At 45.5% G+C, this 19,973-nt stretch overlaps 1 protein-coding gene across 3 annotated transcripts in view; it reads left to right on the top strand.

The window, feature by feature from the left end:
- The first annotated feature begins 947 nt into the window (after positions 1-947).
- The window catches only part of ME2 (malic enzyme 2), a 34,706-nt gene continuing 15,680 nt past the window's right edge, over positions 948-19,973 (top strand). For 2 of the 3 annotated variants that reach the window (XM_075725936.1, XM_075725938.1), the window contains exons 1-3: positions 948-1,035; positions 9,259-9,391; positions 18,758-18,891. In XM_075725936.1, coding sequence (XP_075582051.1) covers positions 9,284-9,391; positions 18,758-18,891 — 242 coding nt within the window. In that variant the 5' untranslated portion in view covers positions 948-1,035; positions 9,259-9,283. Of the gene's footprint in view, positions 1,036-9,258; positions 9,392-17,927; positions 17,968-18,757; positions 18,892-19,973 lie in introns of those variants that run through there. The other variant, XM_075725937.1, reaches the window with a different exon arrangement.

Here is a 19,973-nt window from a genome sequence, read left to right as displayed (position 1 = left end):
TCACAGTCCCGGTCCCTTCATGGCCCCGTCCCCTCACGGTCCCATCCCTTCACGGCCCCGTCCCCTCACGCCCCGTCCCCACACGGCCCCGTCCCCTCACGCCCCGTCCCCACACGGCCCCGGTCCCCTCTCGACCCCCGTCCCCTCACGCCCCGGTCCCCTCACGGCCCCGGTCCCCTCACAGTCCCGGTCCCCTCACGGCCCCGGTCCCCTCACGCCCCGGTCCCCTCTCGACCCCCGTCCCCTCACGGCCCCGGTGCCCTCACGGCCCCGTCCCCTCTCGGCCCCGGTCCCCTCTCGGCCCCGTCCCCTCTCGGCCCCGTCCCCTCTCGGCCCCGGTCCCCTCACGGCCCCGGTCCCCTCTCGACCCCCGTCCCCTCACGCCCCGGTCCCCTCACGGCCCCGTCCCCTCTCGGCCCCGTCCCCTCACGGCCCCGTCCCCTCTCGACCCCCGTCCCCTCACGGCCCCGGTCCCCTCACGGCCCCGTCCCCTCACGGCCCCGTCCCCTCACGGCCCCGGTGCCCTCACGGCCCCGTCCCCTCACGGCCCCGTCCCCTCACGCCCCGGTCCCCTCACGGCCCCGGTCCCCTCACGGCCCCGTCCCCTCTCGACCCCGTCCCCTCATGGCCCCGCCTCTCTCCCCGCCCCTTTCCGACGCCCCGCGCCATCGCCCCCGGGCTCCGCGCCCCGCCCCTCCGCGCTGATTCGCTGTCGCCCCCGGCCTAATTAACATATAACTGGCCGCGCCCGGCCTGGTTTCCCCTCTGCCAGGGCGGGGAGCCGCGGCGGAGAAGGCTCATTGGCTGAGCGCCGCCGTCGGCCGGCCAGCCGGCTTCCTTGTCATTGGCCGCGTCGGTTGCCAGTTATAGGGAACACCCCGCCCTCCGGGGTGTCCCTCCCCGGTGCCTCCTTGTTTGCTCCATTCAGTGGTGGGTTTCGAGGCGGACGGAGCTCCGGCGGATGGGAGCTGCTGTTGCACAATAGAAACAGGTCCTCGGCCAGCATCACTCAGAGGGCAGCAGCCGCAGGAGGAGGTAGATCCCGTTCTGGTAACAATTTTACAATTGCAATGGCGTGCGAAAGGCCTTCTGTCTCTTTACAAACCCGGGGGTGTTTTCCCCAGAGCCTCGACCCTTGCCGCCTTTCCTCCTCGAGTGCCTTCCCCCACCCTTTGAAACCTCTCCCGCGGCCCCGCCGCCTGCGTGCTGCCAGGGTGAGGAGAGGGCGGTTCGCTTCGTGCCCTGGCCGAGCGTGCCGCACCGAGCCGTAGCCGGAGGTGTGCGGTGGGCAGGGCCCCGGGCCCCGGGCCCCGTCCAGCCGGGAGGGGAGACGAGGCCCAGCGGGGAGCGGGGTGGGGGGGAGCGGAGGGAGCTCGGCGTCCCTCGGTCCGGTCCCCTGGGGCAGATTGAAGTGGCAGCAAAGCAGCAGCTCCCCCCCTCCCTCCCCGCCCCGGTTTGTTTGGAGGCCCCGAGGCTCGGCCTTGCTGCGGGGAACCCCCCCGGGGCTGCGGGGAGCCCTCGGCCCGGCCGGCCCCGGCGGCAGGTGGAGAACACCGAAAGCGGCTGCTTTGCTTCTGAGGAAACGGGACATGCGCTGCCTAAGGCGTGCAAGGGCTGCTGCATGTTCACCAGCTGTCAAAATGGGTGACAAATTCAGCTGGCCACCCTCCCAGGACAACCAGGCAGGGTTGTAGCAGCTCCTCGGGTCAAGCCTGGGAGGACGCTGCCCCCCGAAACTCCCCAAATTCAGGGCGCAGCAGCTTCCGCAGCTCCTCGGCGTTGGCTGACGGTCCCCGTGGCGACTTTCAACCTGCTGTGAACTTCTACGGCCTTTAAAAGCTAGCGAGTACAAGTTGGGAAGTAGCAGAGCTTGCTGGTGCGGCGTTGGGAGAGGAAACACAGTCAGGCCGCCTGGTATTTTTAGAGCTAGTCTCTGTGGTCCTTGGGTTTTGCCTCTCGGCTGTTTGTTCAAAAGAAGCGGCGGTGGCTGTTTGGAACGCCACCGTCGCAGGTCCCGCGCTCCTCTCGGCCTCGCTGCGCCGTAACGTTAAATGGTGCAAGATAAGAGCCGGTCTCCCAGCAACTTGGCGTGTTATGTCGTGGCACGAATCTCTAGCTCCTTGAAGAAACCCCCAAACATATGGAAATACCGATAAAGAGCTGATAAAAAAGGACCATCTTGCAGCCAAGCAGGCTTGTAACGATTTGGCATCTTTGCGGTCTTAAGTCGAAACAGTTAGTAGTGCACAGCAAAGGGAAATTTTCTGTGTATTGTGCATATATACACAGGGGTAATACAAAGAGCTAGGCAGAATATGAAACTCTGCAAGTAATCCACGCGTGCGTGCAGCCAGCGGCATCTAACGTCTTGTTGGCTTTATTAAATGTGGTCAGGTCTACAGAAAGTTAGCCTGAGCGTGTAGTTTTAAGAGAAAGTGTGTGTTACAGTCCCAGGACAAAGCTTCCGATCATCCTGTGCGGCGGTGTTCTGAGTCAGCAGCGTGAGCGCAGATGAGATCTGAAGCTTTTTCTTCTGCAAACGAAGAAAGAAGCTGTCAAAATGCGTGGTAGTGTGCCATGCTTGAGTGAGTACTAATTGAATGTGCATCTTTACTACTGGTGGCAGCACCTTTATTGCAACAGGAGGAATGCTTTGCTGTTAGTTGGGCTGCTAACTAATTGCGCATGGATAGTTTTTCCGATTTGTCTGTAATTTAAGCAGGATTTTTTTTCTTTTTAAAGTCCTAACTGTAGTGCACGCCAAGTTTTATAAGAGTTTGACAAGCTTATAGTTCACCTGACAGGCAATGAATTAGCAAGCAGCTCCGTTTCTCTGTGCTTATCGCTCAGTTGTGCTCCCAGGAAGAATTTCCTTTTGTAAGTGTGCAGCAGTTGTTGAGAACATCCTTGTTTCTCTCTCAACTTATATATAAAAAAAAAAATCTGTATTTTTGAACTGAAGAAAACAGCTCTTAATAAAGCTGTGTACCAGTTCTTCAGAAAAAAGCAACGGTGGCTTTCTGTTTGTTTGGAGGAATTTACCATGCTGGAATCTTTCTGAGGATTCTGCAGGATAAGGCCTCTGTCCTGCATACGTGGATGCGCTTACCTTTACTACCGGCAGCCCTCCCAGTAAGACAAATGGAATAAAATCAAGAATGTGAATAAATCTTGTCAGAGTAAGCCAAAAATACCGCTGCTGCACTTTCCGCAGTACAAGATAATGGACTTTCTGATGCTTAAAGAGAATATTTAGGTTGGATCCATTAATGTATAAACAAATAGCTCTCTGATGTTGTGTGGTAAGAGCTTTTATGAACGAAGACTCCAACACCAAACAATTTAGTCCTGTTTTCTAGTTGTGCTGTGAGAAGTTTGCTAATATTGTAAGTTAATGTAGAGAACATACGCTCTTTTTACGACGGTGTTCTGAAATTATTCTTGTTTGAATTTGCCTAAGTGTGCTTTATTTGCTGAATGTTTCAAGCCTCAAATTCTGAACTCACTCACTGTGCTTCTTAAGTACTCTGCAGCTAACTTTTCTCCTTGTTGAATTGGTTGCCTCAGAATAGGAGGGAAGAAAAGTATTTTCAAGGTCTGCTTCCAAAACGACCCTCTCACCACTGCTGAACATTTTATTAGTAACACCCCCCCATATGATTGTTCCTTTTACTTTGCAGATCTCAAGGTACCTTAGAAATGTCCTTTAAAATGACGGCTCAGGACTTTGCTGGAAGGAACCTGAAATATCATTACCACCATTTTCTGCTAACTTCCCCTAACAGTATCTGGTCAGCTCGGGGTGTCAGAGGTGCTGAGCTGCTGTGCAGAACTGCGTCGCCCAGCCTCACCTCTCTGCTCCTTCCTCCGCACGCGTACGTGTTGGGGTGCTCCCGTTGTAAAATGGAAGTGCCCCCTTCCCCCTTGGTCCGCAAAGCACCCGCTGCAGGGTGGCAGGTGCGGGGAAAGCTGCTTTCTTTAAGTAAAAGTCTTATTGGAAGGCACACTTCTAGTTGGTACTTGCCTAATGTAATAATTTTAGACTGCTTTATCATTACTGAAGTGATGAAGCCAGCTAGCGTGTGCCTGGTTTGTGTCATGCTTGGGTAGGCAAGGCTTGTCTGTTTATTAAACAAAAAAAAAAAAAAAAAGAGAATAGAGTGCAATGGTGCATCCACACCAGGCTGGGGATAGTGCAGACTCACCGGATAGATGCTGTGGGTATATAAGAGAAAATGTTTGTTGGCCCTAGAGCAGCGGTGCTTAAAAAACCAAACCAGGCTGAGGCCGGAAAGACTGGAAACTCTGTGAGGCCTGTATGGTCTCAAATTAATAATTCCAGTTTGTGTTATCAAAACAAGCTCCTGTTAACACACAGGTCTTGGTAATTTCTGTACGCAAAAGGAAGACTGGAACTGTTCATTTACGCAAGATTTCAGGAATACTCGAAGCGGATTTATGTTTAGCCACCCTTCAAACTGAAGGAAGACTGCAAAGTCATGAAGGTGCTGTCCGCTGAGAGATATTCCTTAGTATTAAGGTATAATCCACAAGTCAGGCAGCCTGTGCAGTAATTGAAGCAGACCTTCCTTTAATTGACACTGAGCTTCCTGACTCTCTGAGCAATGTAATTGTACCTTTTAAAAGTATGATGAAACTTTCCCTTAAAAGCAGCTTTTGCAATTTAACATCCATAATTGCAGCAGCAAAACATTTGCTCCTAGATAAGGGCACTTGTGCAGTATCGGTAATTAGTTTGACCTGGCCAGATGCCTCCTGATAAGGCACAGAAGAGAGCTGTCATCTGGTATGCTGAAGAATTTAATTCTCTTAAATTGTGACACGGCATGTATGTGGTAATAAGTCAAAAATTACCAGTTGTATTGGATGAAGTCTAGTGGTGCACCATAGTCTTGTTTAGTCCTGACCATTGTCAAGTACTAAAAGAAGAAAAGAAATCCTTGTTCCAGTTATGCTGACACATGTTTTAGCAGGAATTTTATTTGCCTTTCAATTCCTCTGCTTGCTTCCTAATTCCTCCTCACGGGACATTGCACAACCTCAGTCTTCTCTGTATCTGTTTCACATCACTGCAACCCTCCGTCTTTCCCTCAGTTGACCTCCTTCCCTCTTCTCTATCAGCCTCTACCATCAAAATAATCTCTCCTTTTTCTGATGGTTGAAGCACCACGATCCCAAGCCTGGCCTCTCTTCTACAAAACTATTTGAATCATAGAATTGTTTAGGTTGGACAAGACCTTTAAGATCATCCAGTCCAACCATTAACCCAACACTGCCAAGTCCACCACTAAACCAATTAAGGGCAGAGTAGCAATTTCATGTTTCCTGGCTTGGTAGCTGGATTATTTTTTTAATGAAAGTAAAACTAGGAATCACTAAGGTTGGAAAAGACCTCTAAGATCATCAGTGCAACCATCAACCCAACATCCCCATGCCCACTAAACCATGTCCCCAAGTGCCACCTCTGCCCGTTTTTTGAACCCCTCCAGGGATGGGGACTCCCCCACCTCTCTGGGCAGCCTGTTCCAATGCCTGGAACCTTCCCAGAAAGCAGCATGACCCAACCCTTTTATCTCCTTGAAACCAGGCATCGGTTTGGGGACCTTTCTTGCAGACCTGTCCTTGCAGCTTGCTGTCTGCCTGAAGTCCTTCCCAGAAACAAGGGCTGGTAAATGCGAGCCACCGGGCACGAGGCTCCGTGTCCCTTCTTCCTTTCCCACAAGGCCAGAGGAGAAGCGGAGCTGCCCAGGGCAGCTTATTTGCTGTCAGTCGGACCTCGCTGCATCTAAAGTATTTTTATTATCTGGTGGTACCTTTCATTTGAGAAGCTCTTCGCTGCAATCCCAAACTCCTGGCGTGAGCTGTTTTTACGGCTGCCCCGGTGCTGCATCTGGCTCCAGCTGTCCTGGGGGCCTCGGCTGGGGGTGAGCGCTGTCAGCCTGGGAGCTCTGGTTTCAAAAGCATTAAACAACTCATGGTACGTACAGATGTAGCCTTGATTTTTAATCGTGAGGGTCACTGGATTGGCCTGGGCATGTATTCTTGAGGAGGAATGAGGACTTTGAAAGCAGAAGGACCTGGGCAGATGGGTGGCTAGTTCTTGCCAGGTCGGTGGCCAGCAGAGCCGGGAGGAGAGGGTAGGTGAGCCGTGGAGGGCCACACAGAGGAGTATGGACAGGGGATGGGGATGGGGAAGGATGGTTGCTTTGTGGTTTCAGGGTAAGTCATGTTAAGGTGAGTTTTGGAGGCAGTTTCTTGCTAAAAGACGTTTAAAAGTCTGCAACAAAGGGAGTTGGAGGAGATATGCGAGATAGGAGACAAAACAGGAATAGGAGACAATTAGAAAAGCAGGGGTAGGAGAGCTCAGGACTGAGTAACCAGTCAGGTTTTATGCTGGATGTAAATTAACTGGGATCGTATCTCTTGGATCTAAAGAGAGGGACTGAGTGGAAAACGAAGCCCGATTCCTCCCACATGCTGTGTGCGTCTGAGAAGCCTCCACCAAGAGAATCATTTTAGGGGCCTGTATGGCACCTCAGGGGAGAGGAGCAAGTCTCCTCTCTCACAGAGGAGGGAAGAAAGTAAGATTTGTAAGACTTGATTTGCACCCCTGAAAAGTCTCTTTCTCTCTCTCGTTGATTAGCAAGCGAGTTGTTGAAGTTAGGAGAAATCTGGGCCACAATCTTGTTTGCTTCTTAAACGCTCGGTAATTGCAGTGAAGTAATTTAAATTTAATTAGAGGAAGATAAGATGCGGTGTTTGGCCGCCTTTTTAATTCTTTGTTTAAGGTGTTTGCTCATGACAGACTGAAGCCACCCGAAGGCCAGACTGATGGGATGCGGGCCGAGGTTTGCTGCGACGCTGTAATCGCAGATCATTTTGAGCCTCATGTGCAGGAGGAGACGGACTCGCAATTGTGTAACGACGGCAGATGAGCAGTCAGAATTAAAAACAGTTAAGACTGAATTTGCCATTCCTAAAGGCTGGTTGTTTTGCAGCACAAATTTAATTTTGCTTATCTGATCCCGATTTTCAGCTGCCCTGAGTTCTGGCAGACCAGCTGTGTTTAGTCCACCGCTAGCTGGTTTAGGGAGGAATTATCATGTTAAAAGCAACATTTGTTTGTAGTGCTGGCAAGGCTTCCATTCCTCCTGTCTCCATGCAGTAAATTTATGTTCCTTACCACGAAACAACTAAACACATGGGTTTTGAGTGGAACTCTCTTCAATTGCAAGGCCTAAACAAACAAATAAAGGATGAGAGAAAGGGAGCCTGCTGGATGTCAGCGCTGCTTTCCTCTGCGCTTTATAATGGGTAGAAGAGAAACTCGGGTATAACTGATGATGAAAAATATGAAATGTTTGCATGTTCTTTTAACGCTTGGAAAGATTTTGAAGAAAATCCTCAGACTGTAACTTGCAAGATCAGTCTGCCATCTTAAAAGCTGATTGTGTATAAATTTGATTATGGAAAGGTCTTCTAAAGTATTCAGGCTATATTTAAGATAATGAAGTTTTGTTCCTTAATCTAATTTTGGCTTCCATCTGGAAGAAATTAAAAATCCAAACCACGCATCATTTCACTCCTTAAAAATGTCTCATACCTGCTGTACTGGCCTTGTGTGTCTCTTGGATGTGAAGATCCCGCTGGGCCAGGGGATGATGGAGCACCGGGCAGGGGTCCCCCACGCAGCCAGCTGGAGAGGGACAGGGCTTCCCTGCCACGCTGATCCCGGATCTCTGCTTTCCTCCATGGAGCTGTTGGAGCGGGGCCGGAGGAGGCCACAGCAATGATGCGAGGGCTGGAGCAGCTCTGCTGTGAGGCCAGGCTGGGAGAGCTGGGGGTGCTCAGCCTGGAGAGGAGAAGGCTGCGGGGAGACCTGACTGCGGCCTGGCAGTGCTGGCAGGGGCTCAGGAGAAAGATGGGGACAGGCTTTTTAGCAGGGCCTGGAGTGACAGGACAAGGGGTGATGGTTGTAAACTAAACGAGGGGAGACTTTGACTGGACATAAGGAAGAAATGTTCTACAGTGAGGGTGGTGAAGCACTGGCACAGGTTGCCCAGAGAGGTGGGAGATGCCCCATCCCTGGAAACATCCCAGGCCAGGCTGGACGGGGCTCTGAGCACCCTGACCCAGTTGAAGATGTCCCTGCCCACGGCAGGGGGCTGGGCTGGATGGCCTCTAAAGGTCCCTTCCCACCCAAACCATTCAATGATTCTATGACTGTACAGGCCTGTTGCTAAAGGCAGCTTGGTTTTTCTCTCTCCCCATGTCAGGCTTCTGCACGATATTGCATCCGACCTGCGTACGTCTGTCCTTTCCGGCCTGCCATCTTCACGTGTCTTTGTACAGGCTGTGGTCCTGTGTAAGGTCTCGCTGTGGTTGCTCTTGTCTCTCTGTGTTCGTGAAATAATGTTTAGAGACGAGTCCAGTACACATTCCCTGGTGGTGCTGTGTTATACAAGCATGTAATAAGTGATAATTTCTGCTCCAAAGAACTTGCAATTAATAGTTGAATAAAATGGGTTTGAGAGCGGTTATCACCTGGTGAGATTAAGAACTAAGCTTTTGAATGATATTAACAATTTTTTTATTTTGTTAGGAAAACATATCCTGTATTGAAAAGGATATATTGTCTCTGAAAATAACCTCTTCTTTTTAGGTTTAGAATTTTAAAAAAATCTAAGCATGGAATCCAGAGTTCAGTGAATTGTTGACCATTTGAATTCTACATTTTGCTCTAATCTAGTTTTAATATGCTAATAGACATAGTTTCCTTCCTTTCTGTTGTCCAGGCCACAGGATTTCATTGGAAGAAAGCTATCGGAGAAACTCAGCTTAAATTTTCTTGCTGCACTAGCCCAAGTCATTCTGTCCTCTCTGGTATTTGCACCGGTGCCAGCTGCACGGGTCGCCACAGAAGGTTAATATTTGCTAATGGCAATTCTGCTCTGGGTTTATGGTGCAGCTATAAGACAATACCTAGTGAATGCTGGCTGACTGCAGCCCACAGCGTAACGCTAGCTCACGTTAGTATCCCTGTATGTTCTCTCCACTCGCTCATGGGCTCTCATCATTGTAAAGCCGCCTTTTTCCTTTCTCCTGGCTGCCGCAAGGCCATTTTGGGTTATTATCACGGTGTTAGAACAAGGAGTCTTATGTAGCACGTACCTATTTCTTTTACAACATTAGTCCCACTGCCTCTATATCTGAATGATTCTCTTTTCCTTTTCCCAGGTGCGGTATTAAAAAAAAAAAAAAAATGTTCTCCCGACTAAGAGTAGCCACCACTCCCTGTGCGGTGGCATGTCGCAGCGCACATACGAAAGAAAAAGGCAAGCCACTGATGTTAAACCCACGAACAAACAAGGTTGGTAGTGTGTGCTTATCAAATATCTTATCTTCATCCGGTAGTTGTCCAGTGGACGTTGTTCTGGGGTTAAACCACCTCCAGGAGGTGTACTGGGCCACAGCCAAAAAAGGGTACAGAAGATGGAGGGGTCGGTGATCATTTCAACTTTACTACATGGACACCTGCAGTACAAGGACTTCCAATAACACCTTCTGCTTCTGTCAGCCGGTGCTTCCCCTGGTTTGCTGTGCTTTACACAATCAGTACTGCTGCTTCCTTGTGCCAAATGAAGAGTCCCTGATTCTTGCCGATGACTGGCTTAGTTTTTGGGCTGGTTGAAGTAAACTTTAGCAGATAGGGTCTTATTTCATAGTTTGCAAAAGCTAATTCTGAATGCAGTCTCGTTAGTGATAGAAAGCATTAGCCTCTCCGTCCTAGTCCTGGCTTTTTCCTGCAAGACTGTGAATTGGGACCGAGCCATATCAGTAAGAAACATCCCTGTGCAGAGAGTCGGACAGAGAGCATCTAAAAATAAGCCTTGAACAGAGTTAGCTGGGAGGTAGAGACATTATGTTAATTCCATGCGTTGGGAGGAACTTCTCCTAAGAAAGTAGCTTTTTTTTTTTGTTTCCCTTCACAAAAATTTTCCAATTTCCACAACCTCATCCCCAATCTCTTTTTTTTCCGAAGAGTGGCAGTAGCCTTCAGGAATATTGAAAAAATTAATGTGTAAACTAAAACTAGTAAGAAATGAGATGAGGGCTTTTGGTAGCTGATCCAAGATGTCTAAAGGGGTTGAGAAAGGTGACAAATCTAGCTGCCTCTGACAGGCTGTTTCCTGAGCAATGGAGCTATGGAAGCTGGACTTCCATAGCTTTATCCTATGTTTTTAATGTCTGGCTTTTCTCCTCTTCCCCATTCTCTGATTTTATTTTTTTCCCCTCCTGTAATGCCTTGTATTTCCCCTTCACTGTAAACTTCCTTCCCTTCCTTTTCTGCCCACGGCCCTGACTCCTTCTCCCCTCCTGTATTCTTAGCTCCTTCCCATGTCCCCTTTGCCTAGACACAAAGAAGCATGTGCTGCTATAAATTGGCCAGCTGGCAAGCCAGGCACATAACCCCAAGCCTTTCTCTCAGCAGAAGGGCTGGGCTGGCTCTTTCCTCTGCACAGCAATTTTTTTTTTTTTTTCTTTTCTTTGTCCCTCTCTTTTTGTCAGAAATTGGCCAGTGAGCTCAAAATACTGGGGAGCATATCAAGCTAGGAACTGCAAGCTGCATCTCCTTGTGTCCTGCCCATAGCGACGGGGAGAATTGCTCATGTTTCTGTTGGCAAAAGTGGTTCCTGAGTGTCCTGAAAAGAAAAGACGACAAAGTGTAGACCTGTAGTCATGTTTCTTACTGTTTCTTGTACAGTATAGTGTAGTGTGAGATGCCTTGACACCGCATGAATGCAGGTTGCGTATGTAGAGAGCGAGCTGTAGAAGTCAGGGACTGGCTGACTGCAAAAAATAAAACTGGGATTGCCATGTTGGGGAAGGAGAAAAGAGTAGATTGGTTTGAGTTGTCAAGATGAGATTATCTCGAGACTTTTCTGAGCTATAAACACTTTGACATGCCAGTGGAAATTATTTCAAGCCCTGTAAGCTTTTCCAAGTGCTGATTATGCAACAGGATCCAGAAACAAAAACAATAGGTCATTTCTTACTGGTTTTCTAGTGGTAATATCTTTCTAATTTTTTTTTTTTTTAAGCCTGGAATTCTCTGGTGGACTGAGCACAATGCAGTATTTTTTATGGGGTTTTTTTTGAGGAGGAGGGAAGAACAGAGAGCTGTTTATTAATAGCCGTTGATCTATTTGGTTTTTTATTTTTTAATGTCTCCAGGAAATTATACTTGTGAGAGGAAAAAAAAAAAACTTTCCACATTTGTTCAGCTCTGTTGTATCAGCCTGTCGTTAAGGCTGACACCTGTTTGAATGGATCTGTGAGCTAGTTAAGTGATACTGCTTGATACTGGATGCAGTATCTGTATAGAAATGCATTTTGGAAATTCAGCAGAGAAATAAATGATTGACTAAATATGGAAAGTACTTTACCCTTTGTGCTTTTCTTGCCCACAGTGCCTCACGCGCATACATATATACCTACGGGCACAGATAAAGGGCTTTATCTCTTGCTGGCAGCTTGTTGATCATCATTTTATGACTTGTGTTTTAGTTGCTTATGTTTAGTTTTTACAGTCCCTGTCAACTCTGCAGAACATTTGGTCTCCTTTAATACACGTGGGCCCTAAAATAAGAACTGCAAGATGGCAGCATCGCTAACAGAAAACCACCCCTTCCCCTTGCGCAAATAAATCTGCTCCTGTTCTTTGCCATTGGCATAGGTTTTTCTCTTACCATTTGGGTTTTTTTTCTTTTCTTTTCCCATCCTTACCTCTCTTTCGCAGGTACATACTACACCTACATCAACTGGTTTGGGTTTTTCCGTTTGAAGGCCACCTTTCAAGTGTTTATTGTCAGGGTGGCTCAGAAAAGGTCATGAGCTATATCAGTAACGCCCTTGCTGCTGCAGCCAAACAATTGCAGAACATACTGTAACTGCATTGCTGGCATCCATGTATATTTACGATCTTCCGTGATGTTTGATTTCTGCTCTGTGACAGGGATTCAAATTACAGTTAATTGGCTTCAGGACCTTTTATTCTGCTGGAAATCCCTGCTGTGCCAAGGCAGCATTTTAAGCTTGTTGGGCGCCGACAACACTGTTAGGACAATCTCATTTGTTTAGTACTGGCAATTAAATTGTTATTTATATTGTGGGAATGCTTCGGATTCTCACTAAGGGCCAGGACTGCTTCTTCCAGCACAGAACAGATGATGGAGCGGATGATCCCTGACCTCGGCAACGTCCATTTGGCCGTGTAGAGTGGCATCAGAATGTCTTTATCTTCACTGGAAGGATGTGACCTGTAACATTATTCGTATGTTTGCTTTCTGTGTGCTTGCAGCAAATTTGTGACTTTCTGTATTTTAGTTAGTGATTTTTCTACTTTGTGGCATCAATTCTTGTTACTCTCTAAGTGCATGACTGTATTTTGTGCAGTGGATTCCATTACCCCTTCTTCTATTACTCTGTTCCTCAATATTGTTTTGGTTATTTCATTCTTTAATATCGTTCTCCTGTACTGACAATACCTCCCAATTTTTTAGCATCAGCAGATATCTTTAGGACGTTGCATTAAACACACACGTGCATGCGTATGTATTTGTACGAATGTATATGCCTGGGCACCCGTGTGTGGGAATACATGATAAATTTTTAAAAAGAGTTCACTGACGGTGTCACAAGTGGTGGTTTAATCCCAGAGCGATTCCTGAGGAACTGTCCCAGTGTCTGTCTCACATGGGGGCGGTCATCTCCTGTCTTGTATTTAGCTAGACCATTAATCACAGTTTCAGCTGTATTCATTCCCAGCTTTTGCAGCCCAATTTATTTTCATCTGTACCTTACTGAATACTTCCAGAAGCTCTGATGGATTACCTTTGTTTAAAGAACCAGTTCTCTTAACAAAGATGTACGTGACCTCACTGACTTCTGGCAAATACCCGGACGGTGTGTTTCCAATTCAGAATAAAAACCAACCAAACAAAAAAAAGCCAACCCAAAGTTAAAGCTAGTTGGACAAAATAAATAGGATAGGACAGGAGAATGTGAAGAAGGATTTTATGAACTTGAAGATCTAAAAAGCAGATGCTCCCTTTCCCCTTCCCATGCCCTTTCTCACCATGTTTTTTGATGCATTTGATGTCTTTTGTTTTAATACTCTTTAGACTGTGTCAGTTGGGTCGAGCAGCCAGGGTGTGGAATACGCAATGCCCGGCTGCCTTCCTGGGGAAACCAGGATAAACAGGATGTGGAGATGTACTGCAGATGGTAATTGTCATGCCGCTAAGAAATGCAGTGCTTGAAATACTACCAGCAGTTTCTGATCAGTCACAAAGAAGGATCCTAGAAGGCAGGAAGTTGATAGAAGCCGCTCGTTTCCTTGCACGCACACGCACCCACCCAGAAGTCCCACCACAAGTTCAGTGTCCTGCCCAACGGGTTTGGAGATGGAGGGGTTGTTGGATGGAGGTTGCAGGGGCATGCATCTGCAGCTTTTGTCAACTTCCTTGAGATCTGCGTGCTTTTAAAGGGAATTAAATGCGGAAAGATGGAACCGTTTAATCTGTAACCAGCTTTTATCGCCTGTTGGAAGAGGTGCTACAAGTGCCAAAGGTGGTAGGTAGTATTGCACCTCGTTTAGCTTAGGTCATCTGTTCTGCTCAGGGCTTGTGAGCTGCTGGGATGGTGGGTGGAGGAGGAAAGGAAGGAAGCCGTCTTGTTTTTTAGTTCTTTTGATTTCTTTTTTTTTATTGTAGGATTAATGCAATTAAAGGAGAACAAAAGCAATGGCATCTGCTCAGTTAGAAAAATAGCAGTTTAAGGAAATGTCTCTGAGGTCTTCAGCGATGCTATACGGTGTAGATGAACCATTTCAGTCCATCACGCTCATGATTTGCAATGTACAGCTTTACCATAACTGTTGGTGCTTGGAAACAAACCCTAGAGAGGCCGGATGACTTTTATGCTGGTGTGTAAAGGCTTTCAGTTTCTGACTTTTTTCCCATTTTCTGCAGGGGAATGCTTTTAGTTGAAGCCACATCATTAGGAAATAAGAGCTACTCTAGGCTAGCTAAGTCTGGTTCAGCAGCCGAAGTGATTTACATCTGGTTCCACACATACAGAGGCGGCACAAGAACTGGTGGCATCTTTGCCTGCAGAGAGACTTAAGGTCTTTAAAGGTTTAATAACCTGCAGAAGGTCTGGGTCATTTCACAGTTCAGCAGGGAGTGGATTGCTGGGCTGTGTCAGCTATACCCTCCAGTATGTACACTGTGCTGTTTCTGGAAGAATAAGGATCTGAAATTGAGTTTAAAAAATGAAGGAGGGAAGGAAATCAAAGGAGATTTCCATATTCTATACTGTTCTCATAAACACAGAGAAACTTTGAATCTGTGGTTGAGATAGCAAATGCACCTTTGATTCACATGAGTGAACTTCATTATAATTTGCAGTGGAGACGTGCAATAGCGAACTTTGTGATTTAGCAGAAGGAAGGAGAGTTAGAGAAGCAGCCCACAATCTAATGTAAAATCTACTTTATTTTTAAAATGTTTATGATGCTACTTCAAAGCCTATGATACCCTGCTGAATATGTTATAACAATGATTAGAAGTTACATGGAAAGCATTTGATTAAATCTTCCCGGTGAAGTAGGCGAACTCATTTTCCAAACAGTGGCATGTTTGGATATATTCTGCATTTACATCTTTATCAGGAGCTTTGAATGGGTTATGTGTTACAAACTGTACAGGTTTTCAGAACGCTTGAGAGTATTCATGGTATCAGGTAGAAGTATCCCCTCCTATATATATGCCTGCAAGAATTTGCAGGTGGGGAAAAAATTATCACCGCTAGTACTTCTCTGCTTAGAAACTTCTCAGTATTACTCAGTGGTGCTATAAAAATCATGTTTGCAGGATTCAGGTCTCCTGCTCACCTTCATGCGAAGTAGGCAACCAGAATTTTTATATGTTGGTATTTATAGCACCACTCGCTTTGTGTATTACTGCCCAGTTGTTAGGGCTAAAGCGAGGTCCCAGTGCCGGATAGTTTGTGGATTAAAGGCGCAGTACGTGGTGAGTCAATATGAGCTTGTCTTAACTAAAAAAAACTGTCAGCGCTTCATTTTACTTGCCTTCCCCCCCGCCCCCTGGCATTACGTTGGTTTTGTTGCGATAAATTTGTCCATGCGATTAATTCATTCAGCATCAGTCCCAGTGCTGCAAATTGCTCAGCGCCTCCCGATTCACTGGGAGCTGATCACGGGTTCTGTCAGACTGTGCTTGGGGCTCATAAAATGAGGGAAAAGGCTAGGAGATTTGTAATGCTGTAGCTCCTAGGGACACCGGTTTAAGGAAAATCTCAGTCCTGCGAGGTGCTGTATGGGGAACAAGCCGCAATCCCAAATCCGAAAGGAGAGGCAGCTGACGGTCATGGACAGAGATAATGAATGGGAATAGAGCAAGTGTTGGAAGGGCTTTGGGTTTTTTATAGTGCTGCTCTGGACTAAACATACTCTCTTCTAGTTGGAACGAGGATTAAATTTCTGTATGGAGGCTGATGGCATTCAGGTTCCTGAGTTAGGTCTGGGCAAAAATTAAAGCATCTTTTAATGTGGTAAGATCTAATTGTCACTTAAATAAACAGCTGGAAGTACTTAGTACGGCTTGAAGAATTCGCTGTGTTTAATGTTATTGTAACTCCAGATACGCTGAAAAACCAGCTTGCCTATAGACTGGAAAAATGTGAATAAACTCAATAAAGCTGGGGAGCTGCTGTGTTTAGTACAAACCTCAGGGCACATTTGATGTTATTAAGGACCCAGGTAGTTTAAGGTCACTGGTTTCACTGGGCAGGGAAATTAAGGAAAAGCCATGTGCTGGTGTCATGCGAATAGTGGAAATTAGAAATTAGGTAGACTTTATTTTTAAAGGACTTGAGAGTTTCTGATGGGGAGGGCGTAGGTTTTGCTAGTGAGATATTTCAGCTAGTTTAGAGTAAAATGTCCGCGTAGCCAGTATGGTACCGCTGAAGGGATTCTGGCCCTTGACATCCCTTAAACTACTGGTGTTAGTGGCTTTGCTAACCAGTGTTGATATATCTTCTGAAAAGAGAACAAGCTTTTTTTTTTTTTTTTTTTTTTTTTAATCCTTCTTAATATCGTAAATCTTGTGGCATCATTTTTGGGTTTGTCGTGCCTAAAGCAAGAGTCAGAGCATTACGGATGTTTGCCAGCTGTACTCGGTCAGCTTTGTATCCTGAATCGCTTGCGCTGCAAGTGCAGTTTGCGTTGAGAAGCGGTTGTTTGAAAAAGGCATAAACTGCTGATGGTGACAGATTTGGGGGTAAGTAAGGAAAAGGGGACGACAGCCGAGAGGTGTGTTTGCAGGTTCGCTTCCATGCAAATTTGGCAGATGCATTTACCTTCCCAGAGAATCTTTTCAGTATTTCTCGTGAAGTATGCAGAAGTGAAACTAAAGTAGATCCTTTGCAATATAAGAAAAAAAAAAAAGCGTTCAGCATGCGTTCCTCATGTTTGGTTCGTTTTTTTTCTCATGCTGGGGCTGCTTCCGTGGTTGTGTTCTCAGTTGAGGTTTTGGATTATTCAAATCAGTTTTCAGAAAAATTACCATGTGGCTAAAGTGACTGTTCCACCCAGCAAAAGACCAGCAGCAAGGGTAAAAAGTTCAGGAGTAAGCCCTCATCTGAAATTTATTTGCAGACAATATTGGAAGAATACTTGAGAATAACAATTACATGAGGAAAGAAAACAATGGTTAATTACGTGAGGAAAGAAAACAGTGGTTTGTGAATGACCACAGATAGTAGAAAAAGGATAAATTGAGTTCAGTATTTAATATCAAATCTGTTACCTGCAAAGCGGTGATCTAGTTTAGGGTTAAATACTTAGTTTTTTGCAAGAAAGTATTTGCAAGTGTTTTTTGCAAAACACTGAAGTTTTTTTGGCTTGGTTCTTTCTTTCTTGCATTCTAACTCTTCAAATATTTTATTACTTGAGAACATAGTATAGAATTAGTACAGAAAAGCGGGTGGTCTGCTGAAATCCGTGTAGCCAAAACAACTGATATTAAATGCGATTTAAGTAAGAAAAGAGAAAAATTGTGTAAAAATATTATTTTAATTATGTTTTTTCCTAAGGAGTCGTTATATTGGTTATAAACCATTCAAGTGTGATGAATTACACTAAGTATAGACTCTAAATTAGAGATTTTTTTGGTAATGGGTGTGCTTTCTACAAATGCCTGTGAAAGTATTCAAACATAAGCAAAGGGGAAATACACCTATTCTAATCTGAATTTGTCTTTATTCTAAAGTGGGAAAATATTAATTTTTTTCTTGTGGTCTGTCTGATTGCAGGAGGAATTTGGAGTGTAATTACAAGGCATAAAACCTTAGAAAGGTTTTATTAAACCTTTTTTTTTTTTTTTTTAAACTTGGCAGCAAGAATCTGCTTCCAGCGTGGGGAAATTTGAGAAAATGTGCTCTTGTTTTTTAATCTAGCTGCTTTAGTAAACAAAGGAAGGGTTGTTTGTGAGCAGAACTGATGTTTCTTGTTTCCATTTTCAAAACATTGCAACGAGCAGACCTTTCCCTTGCAGATTCTGCTTTTGCTCACAGATTGATGCACAGCCTTGGCACGACAAAGGCTTTCCTGGGTTTTCAGCTCCTGCGTTCACAAGTATTGATTAAATCATTCACTGAACCGAGCCAGTGGGATAAACTGCAATAAGGAAAGTTTACCATTGCTCTTTTGGAAGTGGCAAACTTAAAAGTGGGGTCAGTTGTTGTCGGAAATGGGGTCAGCACTTTGAGCCAGGTTGGCTGTGAAGCCGGGCGCGGATCATTTAACGTTCTGCAGCGTTACGCCGCCAGTTAACTGCCCCGTGAAGACGTCTCCGCTAGCAGGTAGCTCGCAGCAGGCTCTTTTGGTGTACTGAGTGAAAAGCCGGTTTTATTGAATGTTCTTGTTAAATAATTCAAATTAGTATTTAAATAACAATAAATTAAACTCTTGATCCACCTTGAAACAGAAAAGAATGGAAATGCTGGGATATTTGTGTGGTTTAACTCTTCTGAAACTGAATTTGTTACAAATGAGTTTGGTAGTAGACGACTACATTTGAAGAGGAACAGCTTAGTTCTAGCCCTAAGTAAGAGTGAAGGATTTGGGTTGAATTGTGATCTCAGCAGAAGCATTAGGGCAGTTCAGTAGCTTTGGGATCTGGCTGGGTTACTGAAAGCATGTAGAAAAAAGCAGCAAATGGAGCAATTCAGAGAAGGCTCTCTGGACTGAATGTTACTGTGAGTGATTGTAGGGACCAGACTGGGTGACCCACATGTTCCTGGTCAACCTGACGTTCCTACGAAAGAACTCAAGAAGCAGCTGTTATTTTACTTTTAAACCTTAGCCTGTCTGCAGTGGGATCTCCTAGTTGTTCTCCAGTTTCGCAGAGGAAAATGAAATCTGGCAAAGGGCACGAGGTCCCCGAGATGTGGAAAAGCTGTGGTCAAAAGGGATACCCACAAAGGATGAGGAGAACCCCAGCAGAGGCAATGACACCCAAACCCTGCCCTCTGTGGCACTGCCATGAGAAAAGGATGCAGTGGGTAGTCTGAAATGGTAAATAGAAAGACATTATAAATAGAAATGCTAGAGGAAGAACTGCTAATTATTTCTCACCTCTCTCATTTTCAGGGTATGGCCTTTACATTACATGAACGACAGATGCTTGGGTTGCAAGGACTTCTACCGCCTAAAATAGAGACACAAGACATTCAAGCGTTACGCTTCCATAAGAATTTGGCAAAAATGACTGACCCCTTGGAAAAGTAAGCACTCCTCTGGCCTTGTTTTGTCATGCAAGTAAATGGAAATTGCCATAAAATATTTCATGGCGATAACCAAACAAGGTTTCTATGCCTTCACTGGGTTTTTCAGTTGTTGCAGGCTATTTTCACTTTTGCACAGAAGATTGCTTTCATCAATCACGCATTTTATCATGCGGCTAAATAAGGTTGGGGAGCTTTTTTCCTTATATTCCATAGATGTAAGATAAAGAAAAAGAATGTGCACAAATTAGCCAGTAACAAAGCTGCAAACCTTGCTGTAATACGTATTTCTGCTGTAATACGTATACTGTATATGTATAAGATTTGGGCGGCAAGTTGTTAGAGCGCAGAACCATTGGAGGGAGGGAAGGGGGCAGCTAGTGCATGCTAGTAAAATATGTGAGAGTGAAGGTAAATTGAGGGTTTTATAATTAGGTATAAAAGTGTTTATCATGTACAGTAGTTTCTGCTAGAAAGGAATTCCAGGGTTAGAATTTTGAGTCTCATAATGGGTAATTTTTTTACATCAATTTTTTTTGTTTAACCCACTGATTTGGTGAAAAGAATGTGAAGGATTTTAATATTTTTTTTTTTTTTTAGAATGGCATGTTTTTAGCATCCTGTTACTGTTTTCATATAAGCCTATGTGTATCTACATGTTCAAATATGCAGCCTCCTAAAGGCAAGAGGAGCACTGGAATGTTTTGAGGCTTACTGGACCACATCAAAACTCTTTTGTTCTCATGGAAGCTGAAAGATGACTTCTAAATCCACATCATGTCCCTTGCTGATCTGAAACAGTCATGTCATCTGTATTGGCAAAGCGCCTGGTTGCTGTAGCCTAAGACAAATTGCTAATTCGTTATCTTTATGTTGTCAGGTCAGCGGGCCTGAATAGGAATTGATAAACAGTAGATTGGTAGGTAAATTTGCAAAAATGCAGGTTTAATTTACACACCTAGGTAAGTCCTTCAAAATGAACTTTTTGTTAGGAGTTAATTTATTTTACAGCTGTGTTAACGCTAGGGTTAACAAGACCTTACTGTCAGGACCTTACTTTTTTGGGATGAAAAATTCTTTCA

The sequence above is a fragment of the Pelecanus crispus genome, chromosome Z, assembly GCF_030463565.1.
Source record: "Pelecanus crispus isolate bPelCri1 chromosome Z, bPelCri1.pri, whole genome shotgun sequence".
NCBI classification, from domain to species: domain Eukaryota; kingdom Metazoa; phylum Chordata; class Aves; order Pelecaniformes; family Pelecanidae; genus Pelecanus; species Pelecanus crispus.
This window is presented reverse-complemented; position numbering and strand designations above follow the sequence as displayed.